At 47.7% G+C, this 18,643-nt stretch overlaps 12 protein-coding genes across 12 annotated transcripts; 6 read left to right on the top strand and 6 right to left on the bottom strand.

Moving 5' to 3' along the window:
• Positions 1-14: 14 nt before the first annotated feature.
• BT62DRAFT_888159 (uncharacterized protein) lies at positions 15-2,211 on the bottom strand (the record flags this gene model as incomplete). Its single annotated transcript, XM_043182950.1, has 10 exons — positions 15-358; positions 410-489; positions 545-673; positions 728-932; positions 989-1,127; positions 1,193-1,298; positions 1,353-1,717; positions 1,772-1,881; positions 1,936-2,062; positions 2,113-2,211. The coding sequence occupies 10 exons, from the start codon at positions 2,209-2,211 to the stop codon at positions 15-17; spliced, it is 1,704 nt and encodes a 567-aa protein (XP_043042610.1).
• Positions 2,212-2,267: 56 nt separating this feature from the next.
• BT62DRAFT_963995 (DnaJ-domain-containing protein) lies at positions 2,268-3,906 on the top strand. The gene is made up of 8 exons (XM_043188713.1): positions 2,268-2,363; positions 2,418-2,427; positions 2,480-2,625; positions 2,682-2,777; positions 2,838-2,919; positions 2,979-3,137; positions 3,200-3,310; positions 3,364-3,906. The coding sequence occupies exons 1-8, from the start codon at positions 2,308-2,310 to the stop codon at positions 3,667-3,669; spliced, it is 966 nt and encodes a 321-aa protein (XP_043042609.1). The 5' UTR covers positions 2,268-2,307; the 3' UTR covers positions 3,670-3,906.
• Positions 3,597-5,628, bottom strand: BT62DRAFT_945062 (ribonuclease H-like protein). Its single transcript, XM_043187930.1, has 6 exons — positions 5,282-5,628; positions 5,024-5,230; positions 4,626-4,974; positions 4,294-4,579; positions 4,008-4,244; positions 3,597-3,957 (listed from the first exon to the last, which is right to left on the bottom strand). The coding sequence occupies exons 1-6, from the start codon at positions 5,609-5,611 to the stop codon at positions 3,801-3,803; spliced, it is 1,566 nt and encodes a 521-aa protein (XP_043042608.1). The 5' UTR covers positions 5,612-5,628; the 3' UTR covers positions 3,597-3,800.
• Positions 5,629-5,673: 45 nt separating this feature from the next.
• On the top strand, positions 5,674-7,682 carry BT62DRAFT_963991 (longevity assurance proteins LAG1/LAC1). Its single transcript, XM_043188712.1, has 11 exons — positions 5,674-5,786; positions 5,834-5,878; positions 5,927-6,036; positions 6,090-6,487; positions 6,539-6,593; positions 6,643-6,805; positions 6,853-6,931; positions 6,984-7,060; positions 7,113-7,178; positions 7,229-7,366; positions 7,421-7,682. The coding sequence occupies exons 1-11, from the start codon at positions 5,719-5,721 to the stop codon at positions 7,506-7,508; spliced, it is 1,287 nt and encodes a 428-aa protein (XP_043042607.1). The 5' UTR covers positions 5,674-5,718; the 3' UTR covers positions 7,509-7,682.
• BT62DRAFT_985479 (uncharacterized protein) lies at positions 7,483-9,264 on the bottom strand. The gene is made up of 9 exons (XM_043189945.1): positions 9,146-9,264; positions 9,047-9,093; positions 8,929-9,000; positions 8,807-8,877; positions 8,627-8,755; positions 8,303-8,581; positions 8,118-8,248; positions 7,849-8,062; positions 7,483-7,798 (listed from the first exon to the last, which is right to left on the bottom strand). Exons 1-9 carry the CDS (start codon positions 9,202-9,204, stop codon positions 7,649-7,651), a joined length of 1,152 nt encoding a protein of 383 aa, XP_043042606.1. The 5' UTR covers positions 9,205-9,264; the 3' UTR covers positions 7,483-7,648.
• A 102-nt stretch (positions 9,265-9,366) lies between these two features.
• Positions 9,367-10,001, top strand: BT62DRAFT_979167 (histone-fold-containing protein; the record flags this gene model as incomplete). The annotated part of the gene is made up of 4 exons (XM_043189417.1): positions 9,367-9,496; positions 9,548-9,666; positions 9,714-9,850; positions 9,905-10,001. 4 exons carry the CDS (start codon positions 9,367-9,369, stop codon positions 9,999-10,001), a joined length of 483 nt encoding a protein of 160 aa, XP_043042605.1.
• A 184-nt stretch (positions 10,002-10,185) lies between these two features.
• On the bottom strand, positions 10,186-11,447 carry BT62DRAFT_663176 (uncharacterized protein). Its single transcript, XM_043181805.1, has 4 exons — positions 11,222-11,447; positions 11,008-11,169; positions 10,540-10,959; positions 10,186-10,487 (listed from the first exon to the last, which is right to left on the bottom strand). Exons 1-4 carry the CDS (start codon positions 11,435-11,437, stop codon positions 10,371-10,373), a joined length of 915 nt encoding a protein of 304 aa, XP_043042604.1. The 5' UTR covers positions 11,438-11,447; the 3' UTR covers positions 10,186-10,370.
• A 60-nt stretch (positions 11,448-11,507) lies between these two features.
• On the bottom strand, positions 11,508-12,388 carry BT62DRAFT_929092 (60S ribosomal protein L6; the record flags this gene model as incomplete). The annotated part of the gene is made up of 2 exons (XM_043185644.1): positions 11,508-11,868; positions 11,924-12,388. The coding sequence occupies 2 exons, from the start codon at positions 12,386-12,388 to the stop codon at positions 11,617-11,619; spliced, it is 717 nt and encodes a 238-aa protein (XP_043042603.1). The 3' UTR covers positions 11,508-11,616.
• A 221-nt stretch (positions 12,389-12,609) lies between these two features.
• Positions 12,610-14,007, top strand: BT62DRAFT_963975 (pyrimidine 5-nucleotidase). The gene is made up of 8 exons (XM_043188711.1): positions 12,610-12,657; positions 12,709-12,931; positions 12,987-13,038; positions 13,092-13,129; positions 13,176-13,286; positions 13,337-13,479; positions 13,534-13,650; positions 13,702-14,007. Exons 2-8 carry the CDS (start codon positions 12,913-12,915, stop codon positions 13,954-13,956), a joined length of 735 nt encoding a protein of 244 aa, XP_043042602.1. The 5' UTR covers positions 12,610-12,657; positions 12,709-12,912; the 3' UTR covers positions 13,957-14,007.
• Positions 14,008-14,037: 30 nt separating this feature from the next.
• BT62DRAFT_662808 (uncharacterized protein) lies at positions 14,038-14,762 on the top strand. Its single transcript, XM_043181803.1, has 2 exons — positions 14,038-14,334; positions 14,390-14,762. The coding sequence occupies exons 1-2, from the start codon at positions 14,174-14,176 to the stop codon at positions 14,589-14,591; spliced, it is 363 nt and encodes a 120-aa protein (XP_043042601.1). The 5' UTR covers positions 14,038-14,173; the 3' UTR covers positions 14,592-14,762.
• Positions 14,557-16,223, bottom strand: BT62DRAFT_929088 (UPF0183-domain-containing protein). Its single transcript, XM_043185643.1, has 8 exons — positions 16,134-16,223; positions 15,572-16,080; positions 15,333-15,522; positions 15,191-15,279; positions 15,067-15,142; positions 14,985-15,016; positions 14,823-14,931; positions 14,557-14,777 (listed from the first exon to the last, which is right to left on the bottom strand). The coding sequence occupies exons 1-8, from the start codon at positions 16,192-16,194 to the stop codon at positions 14,707-14,709; spliced, it is 1,137 nt and encodes a 378-aa protein (XP_043042600.1). The 5' UTR covers positions 16,195-16,223; the 3' UTR covers positions 14,557-14,706.
• Positions 16,224-16,256: 33 nt separating this feature from the next.
• On the top strand, positions 16,257-18,600 carry BT62DRAFT_662739 (epsilon DNA polymerase). The gene is made up of 12 exons (XM_043181802.1): positions 16,257-16,341; positions 16,392-16,530; positions 16,584-16,761; positions 16,809-16,959; positions 17,020-17,154; positions 17,215-17,342; positions 17,394-17,451; positions 17,501-17,720; positions 17,767-18,074; positions 18,131-18,241; positions 18,296-18,429; positions 18,481-18,600. The coding sequence occupies exons 1-12, from the start codon at positions 16,309-16,311 to the stop codon at positions 18,515-18,517; spliced, it is 1,632 nt and encodes a 543-aa protein (XP_043042599.1). The 5' UTR covers positions 16,257-16,308; the 3' UTR covers positions 18,518-18,600.
• Positions 18,601-18,643: the final 43 nt, after the last annotated feature.

The raw sequence follows: 18,643 nt of genomic DNA, 5'->3' as shown, positions 1-18,643 counted from the left end.
TCAGCATGACAAAGTTAGGTACGAATTTCTTCAATGTTTGCGTTAGTTTTCCGTTGTTTCTTCCACCAGGACAGTAAACGTCGTTCACACCGTTCAGTCACGCTGAATACGTCCTCTTCGCTCACCTTGATGTACCCGGCACCCCTTCGCACAACCATTTCTAGAGCGGCCGCCACGCTCCCACCACTATCCGTTCCAATAAAAACTTTGTACTTCTCCCCGGGCCGATCGCCTTGTCCATCCTCATCTGGCCTTGATCCCTGCATCTTTCCGCATGGTATTTCTGTCTCTGAGTCCGGCAGATCTTTCCACTTGCGACCCTTTAGGGGAAAATACTTTGCCACCATGCCGTCCCCGTCTTTTGATTCTAAATCAGGCCTCTCAGTCACGTCATATTGCCATAACTTACCATTCTCGCCTCCCAACAACGCTCGTTCGCAGAATGAAACATATTCATCCAACATTAATTCATCGAGATCACCTACCGACCTTCACCATTCCTGTCGTCAACTGCCTTGCCAACGTCATTTGCCAGTCCACTTACATTTGACTTTCCGAGCTGAACATGGTGCTCTGCTCCTTTATGTCCTCCTCAGACAACCTGCCCACGTATTCCAGATACTCATCGATAGCCGGAAGGCTCAATCCTGGATCGCCAGGCTCGGGACGCACTCTGGAAGCATAACTACCATCAACGACCTTCTTTTCTTGCCAAGTATTAACTAACCTCTGTACCCCATCCAATCCATACACCATCTTCAGCGCGATTATCGTCACTGCGACAAACCCAACTTCCACCGGCACGTGGTCATACATACGGTGTTCCGGATCGTTTTCTTTGAGCCGTTCCAGGCCTGGCGCCAACGCGTAACTGACGCTCAGGGGAAGGGAAAGTAAACGTGCGAGCTGTTTGGTCAACTGATACAATGTCGCTTCGAAGAATTTTGAATGGCCTCAAATAGAAATTGTAATAATAGTGGAGTCTCACGATTTCCACCGAAAACCCTTGTTACACGCCATAGCAGTGGAGCTGCATTTAGTTCTGGTGTGGAAACACCAAATAACGCATGCATCTTCTTGGTTAATCTTGACGTCAATTTATGGAGGGTCAATGTTCGAGGCGGCCGCTTGAATACAAGTGATTCATTATTTAGTAACGCAAAAATAACCGACTCAAAACTGTATGAATCACCTGCATCGACAATGATTGGATCTTTGCTCTTGTCAAATGAGCCACCATAGTCGGAGGTAAAAGCCGAACTGGATCTAAATACGGCAGATCGTATGCTTCGATGGCGCTGAAGACGTCTTGGAATCAATCTGATGCTCAAGGGGCTAGCGAATACACTGACCTGATAAAGTCACGAAACATTACCGGAATCCTCATTGTCCAGCATGCTAACATGAGCACCGCAATGGTACTAGTCAATGATCTGTACCTGTCAGGCGAACGCTTCTTCCGTGGTTGCTTTGCTTCTCCGCGTCTGACTCCGTCCCCATCTTCATCTTCAAGCTCAGATTCAGAACTCGTATCCGCATGAAGAGTGGCGAGAATGCGATCGTCATCCCCGTCTTCGTCGTTCTCATCAGATGAGGGATCCTGGTCGTCATCGTCTTGTGAGCCCGCATTTTCGCCATGAACGTAATGATACGGCTCGGGCGGAGGATGTTCAGGTAGAAGTGTCAAGTTTAACGTCCAGATATCCCGGCAAACTAACTGTGCTTTCAGAACTGAGTCTGGTATTTGATCAAGGCCGAGAAAACAATTTACCTCAAACTCCGATGGTAGATTCCATACCTTTGTCAAGGCGGCAATCTGTTTCCGGAAAATAATTTGGAGGCACTGGAAATAGAGATACGTTCCCCTCGCGCCATGATACACTGCAAGTATGTTTTTGTCAATCCAGGTCCAACTTTTGGCATTTTTGGACGAACGTTGAGGATTTGCACGGCCAATACCCACATCTTCAGCCTTTTTTCGCCCTGACTTTATGGTACGTTTCAGCATAGCATGGGCACCACCCAGGTCTTCTGCCTCGGTAGTAGTTTCATTGCGATAATTCTGTTCGCCCCAAAATTATCATACGGCATAATGAATTGAATAAGTCTTACCTGAAGGATGTGTCCTTCACTGCACGCAATAAGACCACTTGAAGGCTCTTTGTGCCATTGACGCGACTGACATACAGGGCAACGACGACGAGGCGCCATTCGAACTTTTGTGAAGTTCAAGTTCGAAGAAACGGAGTCACGTGAAAATTCGTACCTGAACATTTCCATTTGCTGGCTTTTTGTGGTCGCACCAAAATGAGGTTTGCTTTCTTCCTCACATTCCTGGTCGTTCTGGTAACGACTGTTGCTGCGTGAGTGATTTCTGTGTGTTGGCAGCTCTTCCTGACGTGGGCATGTTATTGAAGATGGGAAAAAGTGAGCTTGTTCTTCAAGGACATGTACGTGGGTCGTACTCATGCAGTGACAGGAAGACCATGAAATTTTCGACCTCGTCAGCGCGATAGAAGCTTCTGAGGGCAAAGGAACGACTTTTTACTCGTGGCTCGATGTCCCGCACACTGCTACGACGCCGGAAATCGCGAAAGCGTACAGGAAAATGAGCATGCAGCTACAGTGCATTCATTTCTAACTTGCATCGCTCTATCTCTCATCGCGATTCCGCTTCATAGTCCCGACAAGAACCCAAATGATAAAAAGATACACGAACGATTCGCCCGTTTGGGGGTAGTATCAAGCATCTTGAGGAATGCTGAGAGTAGAAAACGGTAACGTCATATTTGCTAATGTGCCAGGTGCCGGCCCTCATCATTACGACTTGTATGAAGTTATGACTTCTTTTACAAGAACGGTGTGCCTAAATGGAGAGGAACAGGATACTACTATTCACGGTTCAGGCCAGGGCTTGGGGTGAGTACTGATCATACCATTTGATCCAATATGCATTGCTCATATGTATCATTTATCAGAGCGTGCTGGTGTTCTTGACGATTCTGACATCGTCTTTGCAATATGTTATCCAGAAAATGAATTATAGAAGGGACTTAGAACGCATAGAACGCATTCGGCAAGATGCTACATTAGCTGCATGGGGCCCCAAAATGATACCTGTTGAAGGCCAGAGGAAGGTATGTCAGCCGCCATCTGCTTTCTCCATCAATATTTATCGCCTTCTCGTCCTTGATGATAGGTCAAAGTCAATCTGTCTGGAGGAAACCCTCGCTACGATGGAGATGGAAATCCCCTTCAGATTCGGGGTCGTTCTATTGACATGGTTGTTGAAGGGATGAATGTTTTCATCGTGCGTGTATAAGGCGGCCAATACTAAACCTTACTTACGTCCTCCCTCTGCAGCTTGACCCTTCTGGGGATATGGAATTGCTGGATTCCTCAGCCGCAACGTCGCCGCATATCATGAGAACGTGGTTCCTGGCGCTCGTCAGTGGCGCCTATAACAAAGTGGTTGCCCGGTCATCGACGGATGCTAATGATTCTCCTGGAGATAGTGCTAATGAGGGGTATAGTGTTGGTGATGATGATTCGGACTCTGGACGCAGTGGCACCGTAACGCCAAGCAACGGTAACGCGAAATATGTCCCCGTTAGCAAAGCCGGCGGACGGAGAAGAAAGGCGACTAAAAAGTCATCGACGAAGCGATGAGGATATGCTACATATTACAGATACAATTGGAGTCCTACACAGGTGATATGCTAGAGGTATTAGTATTCTGCCTGTTGGTAGCAGTCCAGTAATGTCACTAAAGGGTAAAGAGGAGAGGCCAATCCGCAGAATTAACGGGGATTCGCGGAAAGACTTGACTTCGACACTTTCTGCTTCTCCAGTACGAACCAGCGTACGAGATCCAGGGTGGCGACAGAGTCCTCTATTGAAGAATGCCCTACTGCACTCCCACCGGCCTGAATTCTGATGCCGAGATGCTCACGGGCTCTACAAAGATCTATCAGCCAGGTGTTTATAAGCTGTTACTCAACGCTTACAGGTCTCTCAATGCTTTTCGATAGGGATGACCAGCTGGATGTGGAAACATGATGGCAGTATCGATGCATTGATGATGTATCATGCGCAGGGTTCTCAAGTCGTTCTCGAGACCGTGGCCGATGAGGATAGTACTTGAGCTGATAATCGCATCTAAAGCCTGTCGAATCTCAGATAAGGACCGAGTCGCCTTGGTGTATGCTTCTTCGGTGATACCAGAAAACCGGGTATTGAAGTCCCTAGAAAGATGATAAAATCAGAGCACGCAACAGAGAAGAGGGTACGGACAGCACATAGACACCATCATCCATCCGAACCAACTCATCGAACACTTCGGCACCCGTGCCATCAACCACAGAAACACGGGCAACGCGCATCCCTCCTGTGGTGTAGATCATCTCACAATCGAGGGCGACAATCTCTTGAGCCGAAGGAGTGGAGTTGAGAAATGAGAACGAATGTCGGGCGTGCAAAGCATTGGGATCTGATTCATAGAACACGTGTGGTCCCCGAATGCAACCCTCGTTCTCTGTAACAGATTTCGAACAGCAACTGTAAAATCGTTCACGCTGACCTGTACGCAGAGTAAGGTCTCGTAGGTTCATAAAAGATAGTCGTACCACTGGTTTTCTTGGAATACGGTCTACCCCAATGATGAAGACATTCATCCTTCGGGTGAGGTGTTACTAGAAACGGCTCTCGACATCGTTCACAGACTACGGTCTGTCCTTCTCGACTGGGCTCAGAACCCCCTTCGCCTTCGGGTATGTCTACAATGTAACCCCAAGTACGCATAGTATCCAAAGACAAAAGATGAGGCTCCAGGTGTGCACGCACAAGACGAAGAGACTTGATGGAATTTTGAGCCTCTGCACGCACTACAAGATCATCCGTAGTACCCACGGAGGCATGGAATATCGAATCGGGTATCTGACGTCGCTTCAATGAAGCTGCACAATGTATTACGGCCTGCTAATGATGAGAACAGCAGACGTGGTAGATGCTGCGATGGACTCACAACACGATACGATGCTTTGGTCGACTTCTGGTACACCTCATCCTCTTGTCGGAGCGCGTGTTCAGAAGCAATATCCGGATTCTTGGGCAATATTTTCTCGTAGAGCACCGTGAAATGGTCATATAGTGTTCGGAGCATGGTCTGTCGCACCGGAACAGCCACACGAGACGAAGCGGCAGATACTCTGAGGACAGGTGGGCCTACAGACTTGACCACAATGGTCGGCTTCGAGAGCTGAACGACAATAATTTGACTCACAGAGGAAGTTGACGCGATAGGTATCGGATTTGGTTTTCGTACTGAGCCAGTGCCAGTACCAACTACCTGCAGCTTTCGCGGTGGCTCTCCTATCGGATTACTGGTCGTTCGAGGAGGTATCGAGACTGAGGCTCGTTTGGTGGGAACTACAGACGGGCCTGCAGTACTCGGCAACTGACGTGTACTTGCTGCCTTTCCTTCATTGCTTGATACAGTCAACGGTGGCGGCGACGGGAGGTCTGCACGATGCGAAAATATACAATTCTGACGCGTGCAGCTGGGATATTCAGGACACTGCACGCTCTGAAAGAGATGTTGCAAAGAGAACATTTGAGACGGAAAATGCCGTTCTCGCGACAGAACTCAGGTAACGGAAGGTGTAATAACTCCCTTCTCTCACCACCACCATCATCACGGTCAACAAGGCTCCCTTCTACATGTCGCCATCGACAGCAAAGAGCAGGAAGCGGGGAAATTCCTTCACAGTCATTACCAATCGAATCGAGTGGGTTTCATGCACAAACGATTTTCCAGGGATTGACTGTTATTTAGACACGATCCTGCCCACCACCTTGTCGGCCCCTTTATGCCTCAGACGTGCGCCTTTTACTATGAAAAATTCTTGGTATTGACATCAACGCATAGACCGTTGGGCAGCTTGACGCCTGTGGAGGAACGAAGTGCATCACCGTTTCGGGGCGGCCCGTTTTCACGCCCACCTGTGTCCCCATGGCTGCGATGGGCAATTGAACCAGGCGAGCCGTTTGCTGTTTCTACGCTCTTCAGGCTGACATCGTCTACTGCCCAGTGGAAGCATTCAAGCTACTCATCGCTCCTGTGGTGTTGTACGTGAACTGGGAAGTGTTGGCCCCATGGCTAGGAAAGTCCCTGGAGCCTATTCTTTCCCACATTCTTGGGCCATACCCTGATACCCAAAGTGCAAATCCTTTCAGCGTCTTCTTCCTTCTGTCGCATTATATTCCTACCTCATCACTTGACGACCCGCGATACCAAAAAGGCTGGTTTGACCTAGTCTTCATTGCTTATCACATCGTTTTCTGGTCCATGGTTCGCCAATTTGTCACAGTCAGCATCTGTCGACCTATCGCTAAATACTACGGTATTCGCAAAGAAGGTAAACTCGACCGTTTCGGTGAACAGGGGTATGCGGTGTTCTACTTCTTCATCATGGGGTGCTGGGGCTCGGTTAGTCCCCGTTTCATGGCCTTTAAAGTCACCAAGCTTACCCCTTGCCAGCGCATCATGTACCAACTGCCAACATGGTGGTACCGAACGGAATACTTCTGGATTGGTTAGTTTTTTTTAGACGTGAGGTACCCCGATGTTAACCAGGCATAAAGACTACCCCCACTGGGACATGGTACCGGAACTGAAGCGTTACTATCTCATGCAGATGGCGTATTGGTCTCAACAACTACTCGTTATGCTTCTAAAATTCGAGAAGCCGCGCAAAGATTACAACGAATTAGTAGCGCACCACATCGTCACCATCTGGCTTGTTGGGTAAGCAGCACTGACTTCCCACCAGTCATTTCTGACGTCTCCTGAAGATGGAGCTACCTCGTTAACCTCACCCTAATCGGTAATGCTGTTTACATGAGTATGGATATTCCAGACGCATCGTTAGCTGTAGGACATTCGTCAAGTATTATCCAGGCCTGCCTACTTATGATTTCTTAAGTTCTCGAAGCTACTCAATTACATCCAGTGGGAGCGGGCCAAGATCTTTTCTTTCGCTCTTTTCATTGGCATCTGGACGTGTGTACACTTTTTTCCCTCCTTGACACAGGAAAGACATTTCGTTTATCAGGTACTTCCGACATTTCTTGAATCTAATAATCCTGTATTCGGTATGGACCGAATTCGACCTTATTCCGTGCGTAAATTGTTATTCAGTGCTCCTTTTACTCATCCTTGTGTCACAAGTGAGCATTCAAGAGTATGGGAACCCTCGGAGGGCGTTTGGTTGACTTGGTGGATGAAGTATCAGATCTTTGTACCCATTGCACTGCTTCAGCTTCTCAATCTCTTCTGGTACTATCTGATCATGCGCGTTCTATACAGGTAACAGATGTTCTCGTGTCATGTAGTTTTAAAGTCCTGACTTGTTTTACACAGGGCTGTCATGACATCAGTGACCGACGATGTGCGTTCCGATGATGAGGACGATGGCGAAGATGGCGGTAAAGATACCAAGGAGGATTAATTTATTTCGGATCTTGCATCCAGTAGTCTGCGACGCGACGCTGGTAATTCCAAAAAACAATTGAACTGGTACATGGTTACTTACATACAACGGGTAAAATACAAAGATATTTGTCAAGATACGGATTCAGTTGTCAAACCTTAGTAGAAATCGGAGTCGCTGTCCTCCTCTTCTGCAGTAAACTCGACTTTCACGCCTCCGCGAGGACCAGTGTGGTTTGGCCACCTCTTCTCTCTTTGAGCATCAAGAGGACCTTCTGTTGCCATTGACTTTAATGCAGTAAGAGTGTACTAGAACAGCATGTCGAGAAAACCCATAACTTATTCAGAAGATAACTTACATAGGCATCGTTTCCTGCATTGTGGAGATGTTGGGTGGGGACCAGGAGGTGGTGGCACATCTGTTCAAGACCACGCTTATTTCCGGGCGAGTCTTCACCCAATAAACCACCAAAAAGGTCTGCAGTATCAACCACATAGACGCCAGTTTCAGGGACGGCATCTGGCAGTATGTGAGAGTAACCCTCTATCGGGGCTTCGATCTGTCGAAGGTACCTAAGGCCATGATAGAGACCATTTAAGAGACATGTTCACAAAGAAATATACGCACTTGATGTCTTGGGAGTTATCATGGAAGACCAAGAAGATGGCACCGTACTCCGCTAAATCTTGAATCATCTTCTCAATGAACTTGGGGAGCTCTCTTTTGGAGATAACCTGGCTTTCACCAAAGTCGTAATTCTAATGGAAAGGTCAAACAGAGAAAAAGCAAAAAAAAAAAATCAGCGAGCATACCATACGGTTATCAGCCACGTATACACCATTCCTGTAATTCAGGGCTTCCTTCACCTTGAGATGGCCGTGATCCGCCACTTCTACACCTTTATCCCATCGAACAACGCTCCACCCAAATTCTGTTATCATAGCGTGTTCTCTCTCCCATCCTTCAAAATCCATTGCACACCAAACACCCTTTTTCTCCGCCCAGAAGGAGCGAACACGTTCAAAGGCAAGGCGCCTGGACATCAAGAGAGGGTTTGAGCCCTTGAGACGCTTGTTAAACTTGGTCATATTCTAGAAATGTGTGAGTTCTTTCCTGGAAGAAACTCATGACTGTACCGTGCAGGCTAATTTGAGATCGCCTCCAGTTTTGTAAATTACGGGGGAGACGGTCTTGAGATCAGCCTTGGTAAGAAGGCAGTTGGAATATGGAAGGGGAACCATATTTTCCGTGAGCTTCATGGCGTGCTATAGGGACAGGAGGGTGAGATTGTAGCATGTGGCAACATGGCCACTCACAAGCCAGTAGCGCACATAATCGACTTGTTTTGAGGAGAACAGAATACGTGACTCCCCATTATGAAGCTGTCCTAGACACACAATGTGGGGCTCACTCCAAGTCCAAATCTGCAAACGCGTACCCATGTACAGCTGTACGCCCTCCACGCCTTCGATGTGCAGTGGATGATCGGGGCTCACCAAGGAATCATGGGCTATCCACTGATCAGGCAAAGTATTCGAGAAACAAGAATTACTCACCCAACATCGCTTTTAATCGCGGACGATCTGTTGTATTGTTCTCCGCCCTGTAGGAAAGGTGTTCTTTGACACTGTCACCACCGAGCCCATCGATCTTACCAGTCGAACCAGATATCTGTGTATCGATAGTACCCGCCTGTCAGAACTTCTTGAGGCATCTGTTATTTTCAAAGGATATGGAATGGATTCGATTATTGCAGCGATGATGGTGGTAAGAGTCCAAGACGCGACTGAGTGTTGCCTTTTTGGGACCAAGTCCAACCACGATCGAAGTGGCTTGCCTTGGTTCCTCATCTGTCCCCTTGTCTTTTTCTTTCACCATGGCTCCGTCTGCTCAGTCGTCAAAACGAAAGGAACGGCCGTCAGGCTCTTCTCCAGAACCTGCTTCCAAGAGGTCGAAGGCCACTGCGCGTAAAAGCACAGGTGGATCAGCCCCCCGTGGTGGACAAGGTCTAGTTGCCCTTTCTACTTCAACATTGAAATTCTATTGATTTCTAGTAGGCCAAGGTCCCCCACGAAAGCCTCATAGGTTCCGTCCTGGAACGGTCGCGTTGCGGGAGATACGAAAGTATCAAAAGAGCACGGACCTGTTGCTTCGAAAGCTACCGTTTTCTCGCCTGGTGCGTCTCTGCGCCGTCATGTGCTGTCCTACTCTCATATGATCCAGGTCCGGGAAATTGCCCTTGATATGACCACGGATTTGAACGACAACTACGACACCGGCCAACTTCGATGGCAGACTACTGCTTTACTGGCTCTTCAAGAAGCCACGGAGGCTTTTCTGGTCCATTTGTTTGAGGATGCGTCAGTAATGACCACGTCTCAGTGGTTGCCTCTGCTAATAATTCTGTTCTTCAGTAATTTGTGTGCACTCCATGCCAAGCGGGTCACCATTATGCAAAGAGACATCCAACTAGCACGACGGATACGCGGTCCGTGGGGTGGCATGGCCTAAGTGTGTACTGGACAGATATCCTTGTATTAGCTTTGTAAACGCGACTATCTATCTATACTTATTTCATTCTAGATACGTCACATTTTCCTCTGACGAAAGGTTGTCTTTGCCACCCTGAGCTCGGAGTCGATGTTCTTCTCCGACAGGAAAGAGATCTGGGTGTAAGACAAGAGCAGACGGTCTGAAGCAGAGCGTCAGGGATTATTCATTAGAGGAAAGAGAAGGGGGATAGGTCATATTAGATCAAGACATTCTCATGAAGCTCCAGCTCTCCGGAGAACCAGAAAGCGGGTCCCTCTATACCACTTTTATTTTCATCCCCAAGAATAAGGTCCTAGACTCACATCGTGTTGGCCCTCCAAAGTTTGGCTATATTCCCTTGTTGTTGGATGGGGATGGGCCGAGTTTACGTCGACGAAGAGACTCCATGAACCAAGTCTGGAACAGGCCACACAAGGAAGAAGTGGCCCAGTACAAGGCAACAGCCTACGACGGTATATAGGCACGCATAGTTTGATGATTAGAAAGAGACACGTACACCTGATACCTGCGCAGCAAAGACTATACGTAAGACAGACACGACGCGTAAGGCCTGCTTGATACCGTTTGCAGGTACGATATGATGAACCCCCTTCGAGGCTGCATCCTTCCGCTGCTGTTCCCTTTGCGCGACAGCCTGTTTCTCGGTTACCGTCATGAACCAAGTGCTGGACTCAACATTGGCCATGGTAATAAGACCGACGAGGATGGGTACTGTAAGGGTTTCGTCAGGGAGTGATAGGCTGGTCAGCGTCATGAATGATTCTGCGTCAAAGCCAGAGAACGGGTCGGCAGCGACACCGCCAAAGAAAATTGACAGAGGAAAGAACAGTGCCATCTGGGAGAGCGGAGGCACAACCATGGTAGGTATCTTTTGGCAGCGATACGCTTTGCACAGCTGCTTTTCAAGACCTTTGAACTGTTCAATGTCAATGCATGCTGCAACCCAGCATTTGCAGGCACCCACAATAGGTTGTATGCGTTTGGAAAGAAGTTTGCGAGCTTCTTCCTTGTCTCCACGAAAGCCATCCTTTCTCATCTTGATCAGCTCTTCCTGCCAGATATACGGTTTCCGTTTTTCGATTTGGGGAATTACGAGCTGTTGGTAGCGAAGCATGCGATTATTTCCCTGTACATTTGTGTTACTTCTGTCGTTTTGGAGGGGGAGTGGACTCGCATACCCATGCTGCGATTGGTAGCACGGCAATACGCGTTAGAACGGTGACGAGGATGATTGTCGAGGAGTAAGGAGGGAAGGATGCAGGGTATGGAATGGCAGTGGCAAAGTCAAGAAAACTATTGGCGACGGAGGATAAGTCGCGCCTGGGAGCCAGTGCTCGAAAGCGATGGTGAGGATGACTGGAGAGACGCAGACCACGATGGCATGTACGAAACATAGAACACGGCTGTCACATGTGTCACAACGCCAACAATTTGGTACTTTTTCCTTTACTGGGCGCTAGTGAATTTGGCTTTCAAACGGCGGCGTGCATGTATCATCATAGATGTAACATATAACATAGTCAAGTCTTAAGCCCTCGCCCGCCCCTAACGGCAGCCCCAACTTGTGCTACATCTAAAATACCAGCTGGTGAGGGAACTGGCCCTTCGATAGACCCCAGCTTGCTGCCAAATACTTGGCCAGGTTGCTCGTCTTCTTGACGGATACAATGATAGCATCGTCGACAGCCTTCTGGTCAGCTGTCTTTGATTCAGGAAGAGCCGCCTTCGCCTTGGGTTTTCCCTCCTCAAAGAACTCGGCCTCAGCAGAGACAACACCTTTGGAGTCAGTCTTCGCAAAGTATTTGTCATTGAATTTGCCATCCAACTGCAAAGCCGTGAGAGTTCATAAAAGCAGATTTTTTTAAAAAAAGCGGACGAACGTTGACTTTGGAGATATCAATGTGGGTAGACGTAGCAATCACATATGCCTGATTGACCCGTCGCAATGGCACACCATTAATCTTGAACGGACCCGTCACCAGCAAAAGCCCGCTATCCAACTGCTTCAAGAACACAACCCTCTTTCCCCGGAATCTTCCAGCCAACAGAATCAAAACAGTACCGGGAGTTATGGAGCCACGAAGTTGTGTTGGCTTGGGGGTTTTGCGGCTCTTTTTGGGTTGGGAGACGTCCTCAGCAGGGTAGAAACGAGGAGCCTTCGATGTTGGGACAAGACGCTTCCCACCGTTCTTGTCACCACCAATGGTCTTCTCCACGGTCTCGGGGGGGGTGTCAACAGTAGGCTTCCCCGACTTTTTCAGTCCCTTGTAAAGACCCCGCTTGGCAGCGAGTTTTGAGCGCGAGAGACGGCCGATATGGGGGACGAGTTCTTTACTTCTGGCCATCTACAACGGATCCTTTCAGTAGCGGCAAGTCAAACATCTTAACGATACGCACTTTGTCTTGAGGTCGTTGAGGCCGATGCCGATAATTGTAGTCCTGTTGTTGTCCATGCGAGTTCGGCACTATCCGATAACTGTACAGTTACGGGATTTGCCGTCACAACTTCCTTGTTACACGTGATCTTCGGGGATCTCGGACGACAAGTGTCGAGAGCCGCCTCTGCGCCAACTAGGTATTGTAAATACTAGCATTTCTCACTCTCGTTGAGCCGGTAGGAAACCTACTTCACATATGTTGTCTCGTACCACTCACAGCGAACAAGCGTCATCTAGGGTGAAAAACCTTCTGTTGACGAGAACCATTCGGTTCAATTTTCCTTTACCACGAATCATTATCAATGTAATCATTGATGATCGTATGACTCAGCACTAAAGATCTTACGAAAGCCATCATCTTCCAACGCAAGCTGCCCATCTCAAGGACCAAAGGGGTCTCCGTAATATCTTGCATCTTATCCTCAACAGCCATGTCCACAGACTCGGAAGGCAAGCGTTGACTGCCTCCATCCGTGCACTCGTCTCTGATCATCATTTCTCTCAGACGATCGTTACATCGTATGGTTTGACATAGACAATACCTTGTATTCCACTAGGAGCGTCTATGAACACATTCTGGGTCCTTTTCGGCAGGCTGACACTCCCACAGTGCTGATGTGTCCCGGGCCATGGGCAAGAGAATTCACGGCATGTTCCTCATCGGAATGCTGATTGAGGCCTAACACACTCTCAGCCTACTTTTTGACCTTGGGCTTAGATGACAAGGAGGCCTCTGAGCTACACTTGAGATATTATACACAATATGGACTTGCACTGGCTGGATTGGTCCGGCATCACGCCGTAGGTTTGTGCTTGCTTTGATTGGGCTTGGACTTGTGGGCTTATCCTGCACAGACCCGTTAGATTTTGACGAAAAGTGCGATGGTTCACTGCCTCTCGAAGAGATGATAGAGCCCGACCCCTTCCTTCGCAAACTCTTTGAAGACATAGATCGGAGCAAAGCACGTGTGTGGGCTTTAACTAATGCATATCGTCCAGTGGGTCTTACCTCGTACCAATGTCGTGATTACCGTTTGATATTCTTTTCCTAGCATGCAGAGCGTGTTCTTCGAATTCTCAATCTCCATGATCAAATTGAAGGCCTCGTCTTTTGCGATTACGCGGAGAAAGATCTTATCAGCAAACCAGAGCCTGAATACTACCACAAAGTAAGTTACGAATTACCATAAGTTCACCAAAGAGTGTGCTGACTTGAATAGGCTCTTAGACAAGCAAACGTGTCCGATCCCTCGAAATGTTTCTTTGTAGATGACAATAGACGCAATGTTGATGCGGCGCGCGCTCTCGGCTGGAAAAACTGTGTGCACTTTTGCGAGCATGGCTTAAACCACGTCGAAGGTGGCAAGGTCCAGCAAATTACCAGTAGCACAAATGGTGGCGCAGATAATGGAGTAGTTGTTATAAGCGACTTGAAAGAATTGAGGACAGTATGGGCAGACATATTTACTTCTTGAAATACCATATACATGTATCTATACCTTTCTACAATTTCTAGAGACCGTGCATGTAAGCTGGTGATGGCTTCCGAAAACGGTAACACGAACTGGCGCGCCTTACACTTTACTTTCATGGAGTACACTCCTCGTTATGCCCAGCCATTTACCTTAAACCAGGCGATCCAGTTGGATATTCCTGTGATCACTGAAGGTTGATTCACAACTATGTGCTATCATGGATTGGCCCATTTTAATCGATGCAGAAATCGTCCGGCTGCAGAACTCACTTCAGCATCTCCGTGAAACCCAGGAACTCCTTGGGCAGCATATAACAGAGAATCCTAACGACCAGGATGTTGAAATAGAGAAAGCTCTCGAGGAGAATGAGACTGTAATGTGCGTTGTCCTGTGTCGGTCGGTCAAGGTGTGTCTGATTGATATACAACGCTAGTGGATCGCAGGAGGAGCGTATAGGCATCTTGAGAATGGCCCTAGCTGAGAAAGGAATGATTACAGGCAGCCATTACAACGTGGCTCCTTCTAACAGCATTCCCGCTGAACACGACATCCAACGGAGAGGGGACCTTGTAGCTGGAGATCAGACGAATGGTATTGTAGCAGAGAGCGCCAACGAAGCTGGTATTCATCTATAAATAATGTCTCGGGGAAAAATGGAGCTCGATTTCCCTAAGACTATTGACACCGTCGCGCATATAATACAGCAACGAAGGATAAAAGTACAGAAGGTATGATAAGTGGTGCTTGCTTTCAAAAGAGCATGACAGACACAACCTGCGAGGGTTCTGTCACCTCCAGGATGATACCATCGTAACCATGAACTAACGGTGTCAGGAAGAGCATAGAAACTTTAGTGGTGCACTCACGACGGGTCGTTGAACTTGGTAGCGTAATAGATTCCTCGTCGTCTGTGCGATCTAACAGCATTGAAGGCGGGGTTTCATGTGGACTGAGGAAGTGGCTTATCGTCTCGAACTGGTCAATATGGTTAGAGCAAAAGTGGAAAGAAATGTCACACGGAGGGTTACCCTATCATAGAAACGCTTTCGCGGCGGACTGTCTGGATGAGGGTCAAACATAGACGGAAAACAGAAAAATGTGTATGTTCACCGTCTTCGTCATCCTCTGGGGAGCTTTCTATTTCCCAGTTGCATCTTTTGTAACGTTGAAATAGGGGCGATCCTGGCTGAACATATAATGAATTACTGAAGAAGGTCACGGCTGGTGGGCGTACGATATTTGTGTGTAGGACAATTTTCTGAACAACATGGCTTGTACTGGAAATAAGAAAGTCCAATCCGTGGTGGAAATAGTTGTAGAAATCTGATTTCAAGTCAGCACTGACGGAGAGAATGACATATAAAAGGCGAACATACATCCGGTCTCTGTACCAAGATCAGAGATTTGGTTGCTTGAATGTATAGACATTCGCTCATCTTCCTTATGGTGTACGCGAAGTGGCGGCCCGAGTCCAATGTTGAGGTCCTGTGCAGTTGTCTGACCTATCCGGACGTGCAATGTTTTTGAACCTAAAGGATGAAAATGAAGTGTAACACCATCCTTTACCTGGCCAAGAATTCAGAAATACATGCGAAGAAGTAAAACTCGGCCTTACTTTCACGACGGCCAAAGCAACATCGCCATCCATGATGGGGCATTCCTGAACTTCGTCCAAGGCATCGGCTTGATCTTTGTTCGTTTCTTTTTGAGAAATGAACACTCGCTTCACCTCTTGCGTCCTATCGTCGGATTGAACTGCTTTGATTCCTTCAGTTATTCCATCCTCGTCGAAACTGAACCATAGTCCCGGATATCGCAAGTCATCGCCGGGATATGTGGGTCCAAAGAAACGTCGGACATCAACTTTCCGAAGCACTTTGTCTGAAGACAAAATTGATGCATCCTTGTAGCGAAGGGTCAGGGGAGGATTAGGGTCTCGTAGTTTACGTAGACAGATTGTTCGAAGACGTTGGTGCTTTCCAGAAAACAAGAGATCCAAGTGGGGCCGTAGATGCAGCACGATTGGAGTTGTAGACGAACCGTCGGGATCATATTTAATGTCGACTTGCGGAAAGGTGGTCTGCATTCTCCGAAGCATATCTAGGACGCTCCACAGCGATGAGCCTGCATCGTTGGCTAAGTCAAGGAGAGCCATCGTTGAGAAGCAGAAGACAAACCAATCTCGAAGATCCCCAGTCCTATCCCCGGACGAATATCGATGTCTAGCACAGCGAACATGTGGTAAGGGGACAAGTCGTGGATCGCCGTAAACGGTAGTGACGCGTAGCACGTGGGGCTACCCTGCCGATTTTGCTTCTCACCTTCACGGTCAGCAAAACGCGTTCAACTTCCATGGCAGATGCACGACAGAGAGCGATTATCAAGGTACGGACCCCTCATTTTGTACCGCAGCCTTACACTAATCCAGTACCAAGGTCTTTCGCAAATACAGCAATTCTCTTGGACCAGACGCCTTGGACCTTCTAGAGGAGATATTGGACGAGAATGAGATAGACGAGGAAGAAATCGAGTCTTCTATTGATACGATAGCGAAGGAATATAATAAACAGGATGGTGAGTCCAGGGCAACAACATTTTCGACATCGCAATGATGGTTGTGGGCATAGATGCGGCAATGAAAGTGTCTGTCGAGGTCCTGCGTCGGGTCTACGAATCTTTCCAGGATCAAGACCAAGGATCGGAAGTGGAAGTCGATACCATTGATCCAGAAAGCCACCTTTTTATCATTGATGCATTTGAGATGCCTCTGTGGCACTGGTCCATAGAGAGAGGGACCTTTGAGCGGTGCGCGTACTGGACAACTATCTCGCTTCCTGCTAACGAATTTTTAGGGTAAATACACCTCTGACTGTGTCGGCATCGCCTGAGTCACGCGTTTCGGCTGTACGAGACCGCCTGCATGTTATCAAGCAATGTGTCCTTCGCAACGAGCATTTTGCGCCGTCAACATTGCCTTCGGGAGATCGCGACCGGTTGGTTACGGTATGTTATCACTTACGTCTCGAAAAGCGTCTGTATTTCCTAAAATATCATTCGGTGCAGCTCAAATCAACAAAACAATTGCTTGGACGGGCAGGGGAACGGTTTTTGATACTGGGAATGCTAACACATTCCAAGGAAGGGACGCTGTGTATAGAAGATGCAGACGGTTCGGTTGAGCTGGACTTTTCGAGGCTGGTAAGCCAAGCCTTTCGTTACTCGATTGCCTTACAGACCGAGAAACGGAGATCTTGACAGGATGAGCCTGGCGAGGGCCTGTTCACTGAAGGATGCTTTGCTCTTGTTGAAGGCGAATACACGGAGGACGCGACTTTGGAGATCATCGCCATAGGTCAACCCCCTTGCGAACCTCGCGAAACGGCTAGGTCTGTTCTCATCCATCGTTTATAACATCTCATGAATTGACGAAAACCCAGATCAATATATGGGCATATCGACTTTATGGGAAAAGGTGCTACATCCCTTCTTGAAGACGTAAGTCACATTTTGACTTGGTACATCACATCCTGATGGTTCTTCTCAGGGCCAATTTGCCATTCGTATCAGGGATGAGTTGTCCGATCTCCATTTTTTCTTTTTGTCAGATGTGTGGTTGGATCACCCACAAACCCTTCCTGGCCTACAAAAGATGTTCGACAACTGTATAGAGAACAGCTTCATCCCAAAAGTTATTGTTCTTTGTGGTAATTTTAGCAGCCGGTCTATATCCCATGGCAATAGCCGCGACATACAGCGATATCAAGGTAGCCTCCTATCTATTCTACGCATCTGTCCCTGATACATGTTTAGACAATTTTGATGCATTGGCTGATCTGATTGCTTCTTATCCTTCATTAACGAGGACGACACACTTTGTATTTGTTCCGGGTCCTCGCGATATAACTGGGAATTCCGTGTTACCCAGAAGAGCCTTGGTTTCCTCCTTTGTTTCACGACTGAAATCCAAGATTCCAAGGGCGCATTTTGCCACCAACCCTTGTAGAATCAAGTTTTTCAACCAGGAGATTGTAATCTTCAGAGAAGACTGCATGTCGAAGATGTTGAGAAATGTCGTTGGCGTTAAACCTGACGCGCGTAGTGACGATCTAAAACGATTCGTAAGCTCTGGCCTATCTTAGATACTGTAGGGTATTTTGCTCATGAAGGGATTTAGCTCGTTCAATCTATCCTGGACCAAGGGCACCTTAGCCCACTCATTAACAATGTACAGCCAACGCTATCCGACTTTGATCACTCTTTACGACTGTATCCTCTCCCAACCGCGGTACCGGTTTTTGTACTTATTCCTTGAACGCACATTAACTGACATTTTGTGTAGCTCATTCTTGCGGACAAGTACGACAGGTACAAGGTAACATACACCGGATGTCATGTTTTCAACCCAGGCAGCTTTGTCGGCAGCTCATTCGTGTTTTCGACATATAAACCAGCCGAAATGAACTCCGAAGAGTGGTATGACTATTTTCAATCTTCCTCGACCAACTTTTTTAAACTTCTATGTAGTGTTCTGGATCTGGAACAAGAAGAGGGAATGAACTAGCTTGGTCTATAATACTCATTGCCACTACAGTTTTTGTAGAGTGTGCCTATCAATTTAAATACTGTAATTGAAAAGCTGTCGGCAACTAGAATTCCCGCCGGCATCCTGAATTGGCAGCAACGCTAA

The sequence above is a fragment of the Guyanagaster necrorhizus genome (assembly GCF_019112545.1).
Source record: "Guyanagaster necrorhizus MCA 3950 unplaced genomic scaffold BT62scaffold_6, whole genome shotgun sequence".
In the NCBI taxonomy this organism is placed as follows: Eukaryota; Fungi; Basidiomycota; class Agaricomycetes; order Agaricales; family Physalacriaceae; genus Guyanagaster; species Guyanagaster necrorhizus.
Note: the sequence above shows the minus strand (reverse complement) of the source record. Positions and strands in the feature narration are given on the sequence as shown.

Coding starts and splice junctions, on each gene's coding strand:
- BT62DRAFT_963975 (XM_043188711.1), top strand. Junction 13,130..13,175: donor CATGGGCAAGAGAATTCACG/GCATGTTCCTCA, acceptor ACACACTCTCAG/CCTACTTTTTGACCTTGGGC. Junction 13,651..13,701: donor AGCCTGAATACTACCACAAA/GTAAGTTACGAA, acceptor TGACTTGAATAG/GCTCTTAGACAAGCAAACGT.
- BT62DRAFT_945062 (XM_043187930.1), bottom strand. CDS start 5,611: ATGTTCTCTTTGCAACATCTCTTTCAGAGCGTGCAGTGTCCTGAATAT. Junction 4,580..4,625: donor GTATTCCAAGAAAACCAGTG/GTACGACTATCT, acceptor CTCTGCGTACAG/GTCAGCGTGAACGATTTTAC. Junction 3,958..4,007: donor CGAAAAGCATTGAGAGACCT/GTAAGCGTTGAG, acceptor AGATCTTTGTAG/AGCCCGTGAGCATCTCGGCA.
- BT62DRAFT_663176 (XM_043181805.1), bottom strand. CDS start 11,437: ATGTTTCGTACATGCCATCGTGGTCTGCGTCTCTCCAGTCATCCTCAC. Junction 11,170..11,221: donor TGCTACCAATCGCAGCATGG/GTATGCGAGTCC, acceptor ACAAATGTACAG/GGAAATAATCGCATGCTTCG. Junction 10,960..11,007: donor CCAAACGCATACAACCTATT/GTGGGTGCCTGC, acceptor GACATTGAACAG/TTCAAAGGTCTTGAAAAGCA.
- BT62DRAFT_929088 (XM_043185643.1), bottom strand. CDS start 16,194: ATGTTCGCTGTGCTAGACATCGATATTCGTCCGGGGATAGGACTGGGG. Junction 16,081..16,133: donor ACTGGGGATCTTCGAGATTG/GTTTGTCTTCTG, acceptor CCAACGATGCAG/GCTCATCGCTGTGGAGCGTC. Junction 15,017..15,066: donor CCCAGAGGATGACGAAGACG/GTGAACATACAC, acceptor ACCCTCATCCAG/ACAGTCCGCCGCGAAAGCGT.
- BT62DRAFT_963995 (XM_043188713.1), top strand. CDS start 2,308: ATGAGGTTTGCTTTCTTCCTCACATTCCTGGTCGTTCTGGTAACGACT. Junction 2,778..2,837: donor AATGCTGAGAGTAGAAAACG/GTAACGTCATAT, acceptor ACTTGTATGAAG/TTATGACTTCTTTTACAAGA. Junction 2,920..2,978: donor GGTTCAGGCCAGGGCTTGGG/GTGAGTACTGAT, acceptor ATCATTTATCAG/AGCGTGCTGGTGTTCTTGAC.
- BT62DRAFT_662808 (XM_043181803.1), top strand. CDS start 14,174: ATGGATTGGCCCATTTTAATCGATGCAGAAATCGTCCGGCTGCAGAAC. Junction 14,335..14,389: donor GAGGAGAATGAGACTGTAAT/GTGCGTTGTCCT, acceptor ATACAACGCTAG/TGGATCGCAGGAGGAGCGTA.
- BT62DRAFT_662739 (XM_043181802.1), top strand. CDS start 16,309: ATGGCAGATGCACGACAGAGAGCGATTATCAAG. Junction 16,960..17,019: donor ATCGCGACCGGTTGGTTACG/GTATGTTATCAC, acceptor CATTCGGTGCAG/CTCAAATCAACAAAACAATT. Junction 18,430..18,480: donor GAAATGAACTCCGAAGAGTG/GTATGACTATTT, acceptor ACTTCTATGTAG/TGTTCTGGATCTGGAACAAG.
- BT62DRAFT_985479 (XM_043189945.1), bottom strand. CDS start 9,204: ATGCCTCAAGAAGTTCTGACAGGCGGGTACTATCGATACACAGATATC. Junction 8,063..8,117: donor GATAACTCCCAAGACATCAA/GTGCGTATATTT, acceptor TCATGGCCTTAG/GTACCTTCGACAGATCGAAG. Junction 7,799..7,848: donor ATGCAGGAAACGATGCCTAT/GTAAGTTATCTT, acceptor ATGCTGTTCTAG/TACACTCTTACTGCATTAAA.
- BT62DRAFT_963991 (XM_043188712.1), top strand. CDS start 5,719: ATGTCGCCATCGACAGCAAAGAGCAGGAAGCGGGGAAATTCCTTCACA. Junction 5,787..5,833: donor GTCATTACCAATCGAATCGA/GTGGGTTTCATG, acceptor ACTGTTATTTAG/ACACGATCCTGCCCACCACC. Junction 6,488..6,538: donor TCATGGGGTGCTGGGGCTCG/GTTAGTCCCCGT, acceptor ACCCCTTGCCAG/CGCATCATGTACCAACTGCC.